This window comes from Stegostoma tigrinum, chromosome 9 (genome assembly GCF_030684315.1).
Source record: "Stegostoma tigrinum isolate sSteTig4 chromosome 9, sSteTig4.hap1, whole genome shotgun sequence".
NCBI lineage: Eukaryota > Metazoa > Chordata > Chondrichthyes > Orectolobiformes > Stegostomatidae > Stegostoma > Stegostoma tigrinum.
Window position 1 is genome coordinate 6210621 of NC_081362.1, and position 16223 is coordinate 6226843.

Sequence of the window (16223 nt, forward strand, 5' to 3'; positions counted from 1 at the left end):
TAACGCTACTTCAATTCTGCCTTCTCACTGGACTGTTGACTCCCTAACAGTTCTGGCAAGTTATTTCTTCGTTTGTGATGGCAGAGCCAAAATATGTATTCAATTCCTCTATTTCTTCGGTTCTCCATTCTGATTTGCCCAGCTTTTGATTGTAAAGGACACACCAATCTTTTTATGTTCATATACTTGTAGAAGTTTTTAATAAGGTCATTTTCTATGTTCCCTGAAATTTTATTTGTACTATTTTGTACTTGATCCAACCTAGTCTGAACCCTAAAATGCACCCAGTCCTCAGGCTTACTACTGTTTCTCGTATTTTTTGCCTACTTTGGATCCAGTCTCTATACTGTCAATACATATTAGCCTCGAATCATATTCCTATGCATGTCGAAGCTGACCAGAAAAGAACTAACCAACCAAATTCAACCCATTTTTCACCTGTTGGACATACCCAGAAACTATATAAGGTGGCAAACTAAGTACATTTTAAATGAGTTGGGTTGTTTCTTCATCTTGTACAGCCCTGTTTGATTTATTTTGCTAACATATCAGCGTTTTATTTGGACTGGCATTCTGGTTGAACCATCTTGCTTACTGATGTTTTAAGTAATGTTGTGTGGCAGTGTTACTGGCCTGTATTTTCACTGAGTCAGGATGACTAGGTGAGAAGGTCCCTTTAGTGGTATTTTTAACTCCAATTTTCTAGTATTCACATCTCCTGTTCATTATGCACTTTTGTATGGAATCTCAGACTTACTCCAAGCTTGAAACTTAACAAAACAAACAGTAAAGAAAACAGTTATACCTTAATTCTCAATTTTTTGACTTTTTCTTGGTGCTGGTTGACTGAGCTCGGACTTTTTTCATTGGAGAAAAGGAGGAGGAGAGGGGACCTAATTGAGGTATACAAGATAATGAGAGGCATAGATAGAGTTGATAGCCAGAGACTATTTTCCAGGGCCGAAATGGCTAACACGAGGGGTCATAGTTTTAAGCTGGTTGGAGGAAAGTATAGAGGGGATGTCAGAGGCGGGTTCTTTACACAGAGTTGTGAGAACATGGAATGAGTTGCCAGCAGCAGTTGTGGAAGCAAGGTCATTGGGGACATTTAAGAGACTGCTGGACATGCATATGGTCACAGAAATTTGAGGGTGCATACGTGAGGATCACTGATCGGCACAACATCGTGGGCTGAAGGGCCTGTTCTGTGCTGTACTGTTCTATGTTCTATGTATTGTTTACATGGCTCATCCAGTTAAATTTCTGGGCAGTGCTAACTCCAGGATGCTAACAGTGAGGGATTCAGTAGTGCTAAGACCATTAAATGTCAAGGATTGATAGTTGGATTCTCAGTTGATGAAGATAGAAATATCCAGGCAAGAATGCCACAAATGTTATTTGCCACTTAACAGTACAAGTCTCGATGTTGTTCAGGTCGTGCTATGTATGAATTCAGCTGCTTCCTTATCTGGGGAGTCATGAACGATGCTGAACGTTGTGCAGGCATCAACAAATAACTCCACTTCTGACCTTATGATGGAAGTAAGATCGTTGGACTAGCTGAAGATGCTTGGGCCCAGGACACAACCCTGAGGAACACCACTAACAGTATCCATGGACTGTGATGTTTGGCCTGCAGCAATCACAATCAACTTCCTTGTAGCCGTGTTGTGCCCAGTAAAGGAATGTAGTATTTGTAACTTTAAATGTACACTTCACTGGGACTGTTTTCTTTTTAATGTAGACATACAAATATATGAAACAGAAGCAGAAGTAGATAGTTTAGCTTCTCAAGCCTGCTGCATTATTCAGTAAGATTAAAATCTATATCACAGGTCAGGTGACTTCTGAACTCTTTATGCAGGTGCCAAAGTATTGATTGTTCGTTTGTGGAATGCTTCCCTTGAATTGAATGGATGTACTTGACAAAACCATTTGCAGCATTCTCACCACTTGTTGCTTTGTGGACTTGCTTGAAATTCAATCTTTGAAACCCTAAGCTCTTTCTCCAAGCTTGAAGCTCAACTAAGAGCTGCAGCAGAATCAGTTAATTCATGAGTAAGTGTGGAAGGTCACTGTCCATTTTCCCTAATGTGTAGCATTGGCTTCAAACTACAAATCAATCTGGGTAGGTATAGAAGTAATAATCATATGACCATGTGATGGAAACTGTCCTCTGATTAATCGGTTTTGTCCCAAGCACCAGGGAGAAACAGTCTGACTTCAAACAACACAGCAAAAAAAAGCAAAGAAAGCAACATCTGTGCCTTAAAACTGGAGGCTGTAGACTACAGAATTGCACAGTAACCAAGCCTCTTCCTTTTAGAGTTCAGCAATCCAGCAGTACAGCAAAGCATCTTTTAGTAATAAAAGCACAAGCAACCAACTTCGTGAGCTGCATCAAATCCAGCTCTTCAAGGGAATCTTGCAATAACTTTGATATATGACTTTGATTATTGAATTCACCTCGCAATACATTGATAGAAAATAAGGCATTTGTCACCACATCCACAGAGAAGTTGAGCTAATCACGTGACTTGTGAACCATCCTGTAACTTGTCAATGTGCACTTCCTTTTTGAACTGTGATTCCCTCAGGTGTATGTGTATGAAATGCAGCATTTAGATTTTTGAAGTGTTCGTGGGAATACATAATCATCTTTATTTAAGCCCACTCAAAAACAAGCTGGTTATCCAATATTAACCATATATTCTGGGGTTAAGGAACACTTGCATCTTACTTTTCAAAAACTGAGATTATGGGCAGTAAAGGAAAGGAGCAAGACATTTATCAGCTCCCCCTCATTCTGTAAGAGATAGGCATGATTATTACCAAACATGATATCAAGTGAAGTTACATTCGTTGTTTTGCGTTCCCCGATGGGAAAAGCTCAGGAGAAATAGGTTGTGTTTGTTCCCAAAATTAAATGTTTGTGAAAGATCAAATTGAAACTAATAACACTAAATATATATGAAACCAATTTACCAGTGTCTAACTTCTGTTATTTGTAAAACTGGCTACTGAAGTATTGGACCTGTACAAAAGCAGAATTTTGCCTCTCCCCTCATTTTAAAATTATTTTATGTTTTCTATATATTATTTTCCAGTCAGCTGCTCAAGGTCTCTGTTGTGTTTCTCACTAAGTAATGGCCTAACAAACGAATTTTAATGAGTTTTCATTTGTGTATGCTGACTTGCCTTTAATGTTGACTTTTGGAAGTTTCTTCTTGCCAACATCTGTTGTCTTGATCAGTGATGATGAAAGCAGCTTTTTGTGCCATGTGGAAATGGCTGGTGATATTATTGCCAATATTGGAAAATAATAGCATTTTAACCTGATGTAAGAACAAAGCAAAAATGCCCTGATCTCTACAGGTGCTGATTCTGCCCTTGATAGAGTCTTCTAATTTTCTCCTTTCTGTTCTTTTACTAATGGGAGCAATGTGGGAATTAAATAATAAAATATAGAATGAAAACTCTTTGAAGAAGAATGTGTTGAGTCCACTATTTATTTTCCCAGTACATTTCCAACACTGCAGTTATCTAATTTTTATATTAAAATTATCATTCAATTTGTAAATCATGTTTTAAATGAATGCTAAATCAGAGAACTGCACTTTGCAGTAATGTTGATTAGTTGGATAAAGTACATTCTCTGGAATCGAGAGATTTAATGAATATATGCTATTTGTATATTTTTGTCCCATCAGTTTGCTTTAAAAGAACCTAAGTTTATGTGTGTTACACCAAAGAGCATCTCCCAATTTGGCTGTTAACATCAGGTTCCACATAAATTTGATTTTTAAAATTTCTCAAGCCCCCTAGTTCTTTTCATATACAGTATTTTCTTGATCCTTCTGTAAAATAATATCTTCTCTAAGTCCATTTCTCTGAGCATGTTTTCAGTGTCTTCATCCCTATCATCTTCAGCTGGTTCATCAGTGACCCCTCTGTTACAAGGTCTGAAGTGGGAGTGTTTGCTGCTGATTGCACAGTTATAATGATTAGGACCAGATGGACCTAATTGACTGAGGTGTTTGATTGGGCTTGTTAATCTGGGCCAATCAGGAAAGCCCTGGTTAACCAATATAACCAGGAAATTAGCATCTCCTCTGTTGAGGACTGACTCCAAGCTGGTAGGTCATAGTTAGTGTAATACATACTTTTAAATACATAGGGAGAATTTGTGGCAGGATACTGACCTGAATTGAAATAACTGTACAATGTTCAGCACTATTGGTGATCACTTGGGTACTGAAGCAATCTGTGCCCAAATGCGCTAAGACCTAAAAAATATTCAGGTTTGAGCTGACAAGTATCAAATAACATTGCACCGTGTTATCTCTGTGGTACTAGAAATTTCTGAAGAAGGATCTCGGCCTGAAACGACAGCCTTCCTGCTTCTCTGATGCGACTTGGCCTGCTGTGTTCATCCAGCTCTACACCTTGTTATCTCAGATTCTCCAGCATCTGCCGTTCCTACTATGTCTGAAACATTAGTGCCACAAATGCCAGGCAATAACCATTTCCAATAAGAGAGCCTACCTATTGTCCCATGGCATTTGATGGACTTACCATCACTGAATTCCCCATCATGGGGATTACTACTGATCAGAAACTGACTGGCCATATGAATACTGTGGCTAGAAGTGAAGGTCCGTAACTTGTACTCCTGCAACGAATAATCTCTTGTCTCTCAATGCCTGTCTGCAAGGCACAAGATCAAGAGTGTGATGAAATACTTCTCATTTGCCTGGATAACTGCACTCATGAAACTTGCCACCATCCAGGACAAAGCAGCCTGCTTGATTGGCACAACAACCACAAGCATTCACTCCATCTACCACCACACTCTGTCGCTGCAGTATGTACCATCTATAAAAAGTATTACATAAATTCAGCCAGCTTCAGACACGATATTCCAAACCCATAGCCACTACCATGTAGAATTACATAGGTGGCAGGTCCACGGGAACACTAACACCTACAAGTTGTCTTACCTCAACCCCCCTAAAAATCCACTCACCACCCTAACTTGGAAATATGTTGCTTCAAGGTTGGTGGGTCAAAGATTCTGAAACAGTCTCCCAGTGCTCTTTGGGAGGGTATGTACAGCAAAGGGACTGTTGTGGTTCAAGAAGGCAGCTCACTTTTTAAAGAACAACAAAGAATGGAGAATAATTATTGTCCCAACCAGTGACACCCACATCCCATGAATGAATTTTAAAAAGTTAACTCTTCCACCTGGCTTAATCTGCAGCCTACAGACATAACATGATATGGAACTGGAAGTACACAGTTGACCAGGCAGCAGCAGGCAAGTAGACTTTTCAGGTCAGGGCCCTTCTGTAAAATAATATCTTCTCTAAGCCCATTTCTCTGAGGGTCCTGACCCAAAATGTCAACTTTCCTGCTCCTCTGATGCTGCCTGGCCTGCTCTGTTCCTCCAGCTCCACACTTTGTTATCTCTGATTCCAGCATCGGCAGCTCTTGCTATCTCTTAATTTTCAGATTGTTATCTCCATAAGTTACCCAGGAGATTTTCTAGCTAAAGCTTATAAAAAAAATGCCTGTTTGAGTATTTTGTTACCCACCAGTTTGAAGCAAAATGGCAAATCTGTAAGATCTTCCGGTTGACACCTTGTTTTTCTGAACAATTGTCAGATTTATTAGCTGTTAACCTAATAGTAACACTTTTGTTTTTGGTCTGCCTGCAAGAAGTTAACATTTTTAAGTGATAAGTCAGGTATCTGCTAGCTGTTATGTCATCAATCCTCAGTTGGTTGTGCTTCAGCTTGTCTACGGCTTGTCATTATTTTTGTTCAGTTTCCCACCACAAAAACCTTTTAAAGTAAACTGGTGGGGAGAAATATTTGCCGTTTTACAGGATCCATTTAGTACAATGTGGGTGTGAGTTTTGCCTTCAGTTAGTTTATTAATTAAATCATACCATGGTGGCCGTATAGGTTCCTGAATGTACATTATATAATGTTCATTCATTTTTTTAAATCATTCCCTTTGAATGTACTGCCAATCCACATGTACTTTTAAACATAAATCAGTATTTTATGCACTTCTGTTTGCAATCTGCTGACCAAATGCAAGAATGAACTCCAAGTGTAGAAGGGTATAATTTTTTTGGCTCTTGACATTACCTCGGGTCAGATCAAGTACTAATCTGGTCAAACCATTCTCTCCATCCATGGACACAGATGTGGTACATTTTCTTGTGCTTAATATAAGGCTGTTATTTGTCCCATATGTTTATTTCAGAACTGCAAAGTTACCTCCCTTTGTTATATTATTATATGTACAACAGTTTAACAATTTTTTGATCTTCAAAGCAAGTCCTTTCAGTATTACTGTCAACTGATTAAAACCTTTTCATTGCAATAAATTGATCCAGCTGAGTGTAATAAATCCACTGCTAGATTGCTGTTAGACATACTCGTGTCCCAGAATCCTAGGAAGCCTTTACAGTGCCCCCCTGTAGAAGTCTCCAGTGGGAAGAGGATATGCATATACAGAACGGGTGAGATTAGAGAATCTGGTCCATTTAAGCACACCCATCCACATGTTTAGTCATCGATTCCATTTACCCAAGCCTTGCATAATTTTCCAGCAGAGGCACAAGAAAGAACACAAACTAGCTGAAGGAGAATCATTAATGCTGCACAGAGATTCTGTACCCAGCTATCCTGTGACATAAGCACATTAACAGGAAATGTGCTGTCTCAGAAAAACTTGCCTAACCATCTTCAGCGGTACTATGTGCTTTAGTAAGCAGTAACAGGGGGCAATGGTTCTAAAAGTAAATACTGTACTTCCAAGGATCTAATCAAGTTTCTTTGCTTGGGTACTTTAAATGCAACTCTTCGCATTATCACATCTCAAGTATCCTATCCAACAGGATAGAATCTAACTCTCATTTTAAAAGCTTAATTATACCTTATTTATAGTTGTGCTTGTCTAATAACAATAGCCAGTGCCCTGACTGATAGTTAGAACTGGCAATGATGGGTCAGAGAGAACACAGTGTGGAGCTGGAGGAGCACAGCAAGCCAGGCAGCATCATAGGAACAGGAAAGTTAACGTTTTGGGCCGGGATCCATCTTCAGAATTGTTATCAATACCCTTAGTTAAGACTCTCTCAGGATTATTAGAGCCCTTGATAAGTTAGATACGGAAAGGCTGTTTCACCTTGTGAGAGAGCCTAATGCCACAGGGCATCATATCAGAATAAGGGGTTACCTACTCATGACAATGCCTGTAGTGTCCACATCTGGTAAATTATTGAAGAAAAATATTTTTCTGCTCATCATTGACATTATTCCTTGTGGGACTTTGTTGTGATGCAGGAGAATCTGGTACTGACAGTATCAGAAAAGCGCTCTGCAAAAGTCTTGAATGATGCTATGTAAATACTAGTATTTATTTTGGCCCATACAACAAGAACGGCCTACACTAGAGGCAAAAACAATACCAAACCTCTGAACTGAAGATCCATTGAATAATATAAACTGAGAATCTGTGAGCTATCCCTGTTATGTAACATCAAAGGGTTCAATCGGATAGTTTGTGGATTTAATTTATGTTGAATTTCATTATGCAGTGATTTGTTAAACAGTAAGAAGAATAATAGTTCTCCTTTAGCCCTGGTGATAATGGAGTTTTATTTTTGGTGGAAGAGGAAAAGGAGAAAAGATTAAATAGTTTCTTAGTATTGCTGCCAAGAGTATGTGCAGTCGCCTAACCAGTTTGTGATTGTTGTCTTTAATTACTCACTTTTCATCAGCATCTCTCAATTCATTACTCCAACCAGAATATTAAGGATGCTGAAATTCTGAGGAAGTGCATACCAACTGTAGTTGTAGAATTTATTGCAAGTACAAATGATTTTGAAGACTCTTAAATCAATAGCATTGTAGTTTTTTTTTAATCCTAAGAGTGTAATTGAGGCAATGTTTGATTGCACTTTGTTGCCAAACAACCCCGTTGTTCATTTAAAATCCTAAAATGGCTAATGTGTTCATTTGCAGACACACATTTCAAGGCTTCCACCAGGAGCTGTGGCTGGGCAATCATTAGCAATAGAAGGGGGTGTTTGCCGGCTTCGCAGTCCTATGACCTGAGCACGCATGATGACTTAATGGCACCACACTGCAGTCTCAGATGGACTATCCAGCTATAGTGTATTTTGTATATTTTAATTATGTAAATGATATTTGAGAGTTTTATCTTTTTTGATACAGTAATTGCACTTTGTACTTTACGTATCCTGATTGTGCTGATAAGTGCTGCTTTATTCTGACCATATCATCTCTGCTTAAATTGAAGATGAAAAGAAATGCCTGATACAGAGTGTCGCTAACATACTAATGTGAAAGAGCCCTTCTCTGCAGTTTACTTGAATTTCACTTAAAACATTGCATTCCACATTTGCCACCTGAAAGATTCCGATATATCTCTCCACTGTATTTAGTAGTTATTATGGTGTCTAACTTTGATAATATTGGTTTCACTTCATAACGTAACTATTTATTTAGTCATTAATCACATGTACCTACCTTGGGGCAGTTAGTCAATCTGAGGTTTATTTGCAAAGAAAGCATTTACAAGGGGAATTATAACAGATGTGATTGTAAGACAGATCTTTAAATGCTAAATTTAATGTAAACTGTTGACTGTGTACTATTGGTACTATCATGCAGGACATGATCCTGAACTCAGCAGTTTTGGTTGAAAAATAGTGGCATGTAATGTAGGTGGAAAATTATATACTAAAGATTTAAATAGTAAAACTACACATTTAACAGGACTCTGTGCAATGGGTGTAGGTCCTCAATGTTCTTTATTTTTGTTTTAAATTGCATACAATTAACTGTCATTGGTATACACTGAAATCAAATTGACTGCATCATGATATCCTGTCCGAGTATGTCTTCCATGTTTGTTTAGTTAGATCGTTCAAAGGCTGGTGTGTACAGACACTTGTTTCTGCTGCTTTTGCATATGGACATCTTTTGAATGGAACCACCTGATGTGCTGGATCTGTGTAGTGCACAATGCCACTTCATCTCTCAGAATCCATCCTGTGTACTTTAGCAGATGCTGCTGTGCTCTACAGTTGAGCTTCTTCATAACAGATCGACAAATTATGTCTCCTTTTCAGAACTGTTTTTCTGTTATTTTGAACGATCCTGCTGTAAGCAGTAGAAAAGCTGAGAACCATTTTTAATGAGTTAAGAGTTTAGCCTGTTGAGGTTTGACTGTACTTGTGTATTAAACCTAAGGTAGCCGTTATTTGTGTATTCAGGACAATCGTGGTGGCGAGTGAGTTAAAATGTATAATGCTAAATAAATTATACATCTTTGGAAAATTAAATTACAATATTTAATCAGTGTGAAACATTTCTCAAGTTATTTTAAATGTATTAAATGGCAGTATTACTATTTTCTATTTTTTCCATTCTCTCAAACAGATTCTTAAAAATGTCATAACCTTATCATTGCATCTGATCACTCCCTGAATTTCAGGTTTCTAAGTTGCAAGATTTATTTCAAAGCGGCATTTGAAACAGTATCAAACTTTAATAACAAAGATTGGCAACTTAAAAACTGTTTTGAAGAGCATGCCTATATTAAATGGTGATAGAAAACCACAAAGGGCTAAAGGTCTTGAATACCTTCTGAGCTCTCAGAAGCCTGATGAGTACCAACTTTTTCTTTAGTCAATGAATTTTTAGAACTGCTGAAGGTTGATTTACAGCTATGAAAATGTTGATTGTGATAGGCAGGAGTAATGACTTTGATTTTCAGTGAACATGGGCAAAAGATATCGTCTGTAAATTTGGATATTTTACAGTTGGATTTACATATATTTTAAATTGTGATTGCAACAAATGGAAAGTAAGCTCAAGCTAGAAGTTAAGAGAACTGATGTTACATTACACTAATTCCACGACATATTGTAAGTAAACTCCGGGCTAAATGTAGACCTTGCAAAGATGATTTTAGTTGACGACAGTAAAGTCCTGGTGTCCCTGGGAATATGTTCCCAGAGAATTTTATAAGCAGCAAATTTGCAAACTATGCACTTGATTTATATTGGGAATCAAGGTTGGGTTCTAGCCAGAGTTAGGCTTTAGCCAACTAAAATTGAGAACAACAGCACACGGCAAACTGAAATTTAAACCATTTTCAGGTCATGAAATAGTGCAAACAAACTAAAAAATAGGAAATGTGTGACATTGACCCTTAAAAGAAGGTAAAGTTGGTAGACCGCAAATTACTGCAGCCCACAACCTCATGGACCCACATGCAGATGAGTTGTCAACCCACACACAGAACACAGTCTGCAAACCTGAAAATATGGTATCATATGTCATTAATGCATCCTTAAATAAGATATTTTTCACGGTGTTTTACATTTTTATGGCAGTTGTTTCACGTTTTTTCTCTCATGGGCCTTCTTATAAGTAGATATTGATGCCATAATTCTGCAGGTTCAGCAAGCATCTAGTAGAGGTGCTGGTAATTCTTGTTCTGATCTGCCGTTGTGATTTTTTTTGTGACTTTTCCCAACAAATGAATTCTAGACACCATCTTGCCTTTATGGTATCCAATAAATTTGTCTCCAAGAAGAGTTGTGCTGAGAAGCAGTAAATTAACATCTGGAGAGGTATTGAAGGAATGAGATTTGGAAGGTTTCCATGAAAACATATAATGAATTCTCAGAAGGAAAAACCAGTAGATCTTGTGAATGACACAAATGTTTACCTCAAAATGTGCTACAGAATGACGAATATGATTGATTCCAAATATCACTGCCTTTGTAATTTAACCGAGAGGCACAGACATTTCACTAGTTCTGAATTAAATTTGTTATAGGACCCCATGCTCTACGTGCGGCCAAGTCAGAGCACCTAGAAGCTTTTTATATTAATCTTTTTCGTCGAGACATTCCAATGGTGGCAGATATGCTGTGTGATATCTGATCGAATACTTATTTTAAAAAGAAAGTTTCATGAAGAAACTAAGTTGACAACCGTTTGTAACTTTTTTGACTTCTGTTTTTGTTTTAAACTTTCTTACGGTGTTCGAAGCTTGGGTGCATCTCGTGAACAAAAATTGGCTGGCCATGAATCTGCAAAATAATTGTTCTTATTTGACAACTTAATTTCTGCACATAATCTATTCTGGCAGGTGTGAGTGAATCTTCTTGTACTGGTTTTAAACATTAAAGGTAGAATTATGGATGACATTTCATGGCCTTTTTTTTCCCCTCTTGAGACAGCCACTTAATTTACAACATTAGCCCTCTTGTTTTTGGAAGGAAAAAAATTCAGAATTACAAGTTGTAAATGTCCGTAGTACTTGAGGGTTACTGCTTCAATGTTAGCAGACTTGGCAAACCAATGGAGAGAAGGATGTCCGAAGATGTGTGGAGCTGACAGGTGGCAGACGCAGTGAAACATGAGGTTTTTTTTCAGGTGAAGTGAAATACCCCTTGAGTGCTGAGATTAACTAAGTGTAACAGAGACATGACTTTAAATACATAGGTTAATTGGATAGCAGCTGAAAATGAGTGTAATTGTCATAGTGAGATTAATGGTGCCTGTACAGTGAGGTACAGGCAGCATACCAATTTAGTGTTGTATGCAGCTAGCACTCACCACCTGTTGGCTAGACGAACAGGTGTAACTTCAAAGTGCCATTTAAAGCTGTGCACCTCTTTAAGAAGAGGTGTGTTGTGGCTCCAGTAAGTGTTGCCAATCATGCAAGAAGTGACCCTGAACTCAGGGAAACAGTGAAGAATAGCAAAACATGAAAGGAGACTGGCTCCAGAAGTTTAAGACTCAGCATAAGCAGCCTTGGTGAAGGAAGTGGGGAAGAGGAGACATGTCCTATGCTTTCAGTGGACTCTCATGCACTCAAAGTGCAATAAGAATAGACAACCATGGAAATCAATGCCAAGGATCAATCCTCAAGGACCTGGAGTCAGAACTGTGAAGGTCAATGACTTCACTAGAGCAATTGAGGTCAATAAATGCATCTTCAAATTCCATCTACTATACCACTGACCTCCAGAGTGTGCTCAAATCTCCCAAAGTCTACCTACTGGGATCAGGACCCTGACCTAAAACCTCCCAAACCATTGCTGTAACCTTCATTGCTGTGTCTCAGTTTAAAAATCAACTACTTAACCATCACACCATATCATACAAACCCATTGCACCACATTAACGCCACGGGACAAGGTAACACAAAGTGGGTGCTAATTGGAAGGAGTGGTGTTTTCTATTAAAGATGGGATTGAAGCAAATCAAACGATGACAGCCTCAACCCTAAACCTCCTCACATCTCCTTCCCCACAAGCCCTTCCGTGCACTTCTGATTTCCAATAATCAAATAATGTAAGCACCATAAACTATCCTTTCTGCATTTTACAGATACCTAACAGGTGCAACTTGCCCAGGCTTAGGAGGGATACCAAGGAGAGGTGAAGATGCAGTACTGTCACTAGCTTTCATATGTCCACAAACCGCTCAGATACTGTCACTGCTGCTAAGAGAATAGATCACTTGCATCCAGTGAGACACTAGGCAAGGATTATATAGGTGCAAGCTTGCTGCATGCTGAAATCCAATTTAGGACAATGATGTTAACTATGACAGGACAGCATTCTGGAGGACCACTGCATTCTGAAGAGTTTTGAGAGCATAGATAACAAAAGGTAATTTTATTGCTAGAGTAACAGAAAGCTTTGATGTTCTGAAATTTAACACAAAAAGGAAAATGTCTTGTTCACAGAGATTAGAAAATCATTTCATAACATGTTTTCTTAAATGCACATTGATGACTAAATATAAAATTCGGGGATAATCTAATTGCTAAATGGAAAATGTACATTTTTGTAATTGATTTTTGTAAACTGGCTGCCACAGTGGAATATCTAAATGATTTGTAGAAGGGAGACTATTTTGATTTCCTCTACCTATGTTAATTAAAAAGTGTTGCATCAAAGGGTTGCAAAAAATGTTTTATTAGCTTGAAGCAGCTTTTTCTATGGTCTGTTGAGGTGTGATTTCTGTATTTCCTCAGTCATTCCTAAGAAAAGTCACACTGAATGCTGAGGAGTAAGAGTCAAGGATATAGCATTTTCCACTGAATCATCTTTAAATTTATTCCCCCTGCAAAAAGCAACAAATTCAATTTGTTCAGTGGTGTGTTTGCCAGTGTCATGGGAGATAATGACAGGTCCTCTTCCTGAGCAGAGGAAAGAAGACAACTGCCCATAACATTTCTTTCTTTCTGACACGTTCTTGGCTGTGTTTTGGAAATTTCTGTTGATCCTTTTAATTGTTTCACTGGCAGCTGAGGTAGTTCAAGTACATTCCAATCATTGCAATCCATTCAGTAAAGTGTCTTATTATTTCCCCTTATTCAAACTGCTTGAGTACTCAATGCTTTATAAATCTTGCAGCACAGGAGGAGGCCATTTGGCCAGTCTTCTCTGTGCGAGCTCCTTGAGCTTTGCAAATAATTCCCACATGACCAACAATATCTTCGTGATCCTGTCTAATAATATCCTGGCCCTTTTCATTTCAACTGCCCACAGTATCCTATCTCCTTGAACAGCAATTGGGTAGGAACTTGCCTTTAACACCATCACTTAATCTTGCATTCAGGTATTGCAGAGGAAAGCCTGTAAATTTAGGACTTTAAAGCATAGACTCTTTCCTGGGGATGATAACAGAGGTACCCCTGTTAGTGCCTTATATGGTCCAGTGACTGCCAACTATAGACTTAAATACTAAAACAGAGCTGTGGTTGCTGGACATCTGAAACCAAGACAGAGTGCTGGAGAAACACAGCAAGTCTGGTAGCATCTGTAGAGAGAAGCCAGAGTTAATAGTTTGAGTCCATGATCCTTTATCAGACTTAAATATGTTGGTTTCACAACTGGAATTCCTATTTGGTAATACTAGACTTTGGAACTAAACTTAATATTCGTCACAATTATGTTTGGTTGAAGTTGAAACTTTGAAAGTAATTGCACAGAACTTCAGTTCAGCTGGGAGCTGACGGAAAATGCATTCAGCCTAATGTATCTGTGTTAAAGCAAGTTCCCTGTTGTCGTTTAATTTTATAATTGGTTTTGGAATGGGAGGGTTCTGCTGTGCTAAGGGTGCTGAACAAGAAATCAAACTTTTGACTACATCAGTCTCATTGTTTGTACTGAGTTTGGAACAAAATTCATGTTTTTTTTGAAAAGGATTGAAAAGGCAGCTACATTTGAAGTTTGGTCACAGAATTTTGACTGTCCTGTGCTAATACCTTAGGTCATTATATGAGATCAGACCTGAGACATTTTTTGTTAAGAAATGCATTTGGAAAGCCATCAAGTAGATTAACATTAAAGATTAATAGTGCAAATCTTATTAAATAAACCAAACACAACAGAAAAATGCACTATTCAAGCTCTACTGCCACGCACGCATCTATGTGAGTCTCTAATAATAGACTGTAGCAAGCACTGTGTAAAATCAGCATTGCATTGAAGATCACTGGGGAAGCTGGCTGATCCAATACTTAGCCTTTTGTTGTTTGAGCAGTTACCTGTAAAATCATTGAAAGATTTCCATTTCAAGATTAGAAGGACAGGCATTGTATACCTGCATCATGTAATAATTATACATTTATTTACCATACTTGTAAGTGCTAAATGTAACAAACAATTGGTGCCCAAGAACCTCTGAGTAGATATTGAAGTTTTCAAGGACTGCACTCTGGTATCTAATCTACCAGTAGCCCACTGTAGGGAATTTTATTCTCTGTAGTTAGTGCACACAGTTTTGCATTCTCCTCTGTTTAATTCTGTAGTAGGTTCATCCTGGATTAACATTTGTCACATAAACTGGGCATCAAAGCTTCCTGTTTGCCACCAAACGAACATCAAACCTTTTTTTAAAACATTGAGTGAAGATCAAAGGTAATGCACAAACTGACGAATGGCTAAAGCCAAGAGTTTGAAGTGGCTCTTCCATAAATCACGAGAAGCAGCTTTCAAGTTGGCTCAAACATCAGCAGGATACCTGACCACATCAAAACATACAGACCTTCAGTGTGATGGCCTTGTGACCCCTTAAGAGTATCGTCCCCATTCAGCCACAAACATAACCTTTTCACATAAATGCAAGTAGTTTGACCAATAAAGTGAAACCTCTTTGGAACGGAAATGACCCAAATACCGTGATCTACATTTCATCTTTACCATTAGGATGTTGACTACAGGGCATGCAATACATTCAGTTGTTACATTGGCTCAATGCATAAATGAGAATTTTCTTTAGCCAGGGAGTGGTGAGCCTAAGGAATTCTTTGCCAAAGAAAACAGTTGAGGCCAAAACTTTGATTGTTTTCAAGAAGGCAATAGATAGAGTTCTTAGGGCTAAAGGGATCAAAGGGTATGGGGCAAAAGTCGAAACAAGTTACTCAGTTGGATGCTCAGCTAAGACCATATTGATGGCAGAGCAGGCTGAATGGCCCACTCCTATGTTCTATGTTTCTGTGGCAGTTTGTGCAGCAATCCTTTATGTGGCATTTGTAGTCACATATTGTGATCAGGAAAATTGGGCAGAGAAATAAAAACACAAATGTTATTTCTGAAGGGTGAGAATAATACCCAATGCAAATGTTTCAGTGAGGAAACAGTCAAGGGTTTGATTTTCTCAAAGTTCTATCTGTTATCACAAAGCAAACTCCATTTTGCAGCATTTGAATTATGGATGTTCCTTGTCCATACATCCATCAAACAAATGCCTGTTTAAAAGTAGGCACAATTTTTTAAAAAAGTCGTTCAAATTAAACCATTCCTCCAATAATATGTGAACACCTCCGGTCAGAAGGGCACAAGCATTTCATGCAACAAGACATGTCAGGAGCAGGGGAGTGGGTCAGAACTGAATGTCGCTATGTTGTTTGTACTAATTAATTTTTTAAAAGAACCTTCAGGCTGCCATGGGTCTCATCATAAATGAGGCCAGAGATGTGCTTAACATGGTTGTGGCATATTAGGCAACAAACAGCTGGCTTGGTAATACCCTGAATATTATCTCAAAGGACTTTACTATGCCTTTTTGGCATCATATTTGCGAAGGCCTTTACCATATTTGCCTCTACCAGAAATCTTCACCCAGGAAAAAAAAACCAGCAATGGT

The 16223-nt window shown here is 38.3% G+C and overlaps 1 protein-coding gene across 3 annotated transcripts in view; it reads left to right on the top strand.

The window, feature by feature from the left end:
• Positions 1-9398, top strand: part of tasp1 (taspase, threonine aspartase, 1) — a 101385-nt gene extending 91987 nt beyond the window's left edge. For all 3 annotated transcript variants that reach the window (XM_048536686.2, XM_048536689.2, XM_048536687.2), the window contains one exon: positions 8040-9398. In XM_048536686.2, the coding sequence (XP_048392643.1) occupies positions 8040-8132 (93 nt within the window). In that variant the 3' untranslated portion in view covers positions 8133-9398. The remainder of the gene's footprint in view (positions 1-8039) is intronic.
• Positions 9399-16223: the final 6825 nt, after the last annotated feature.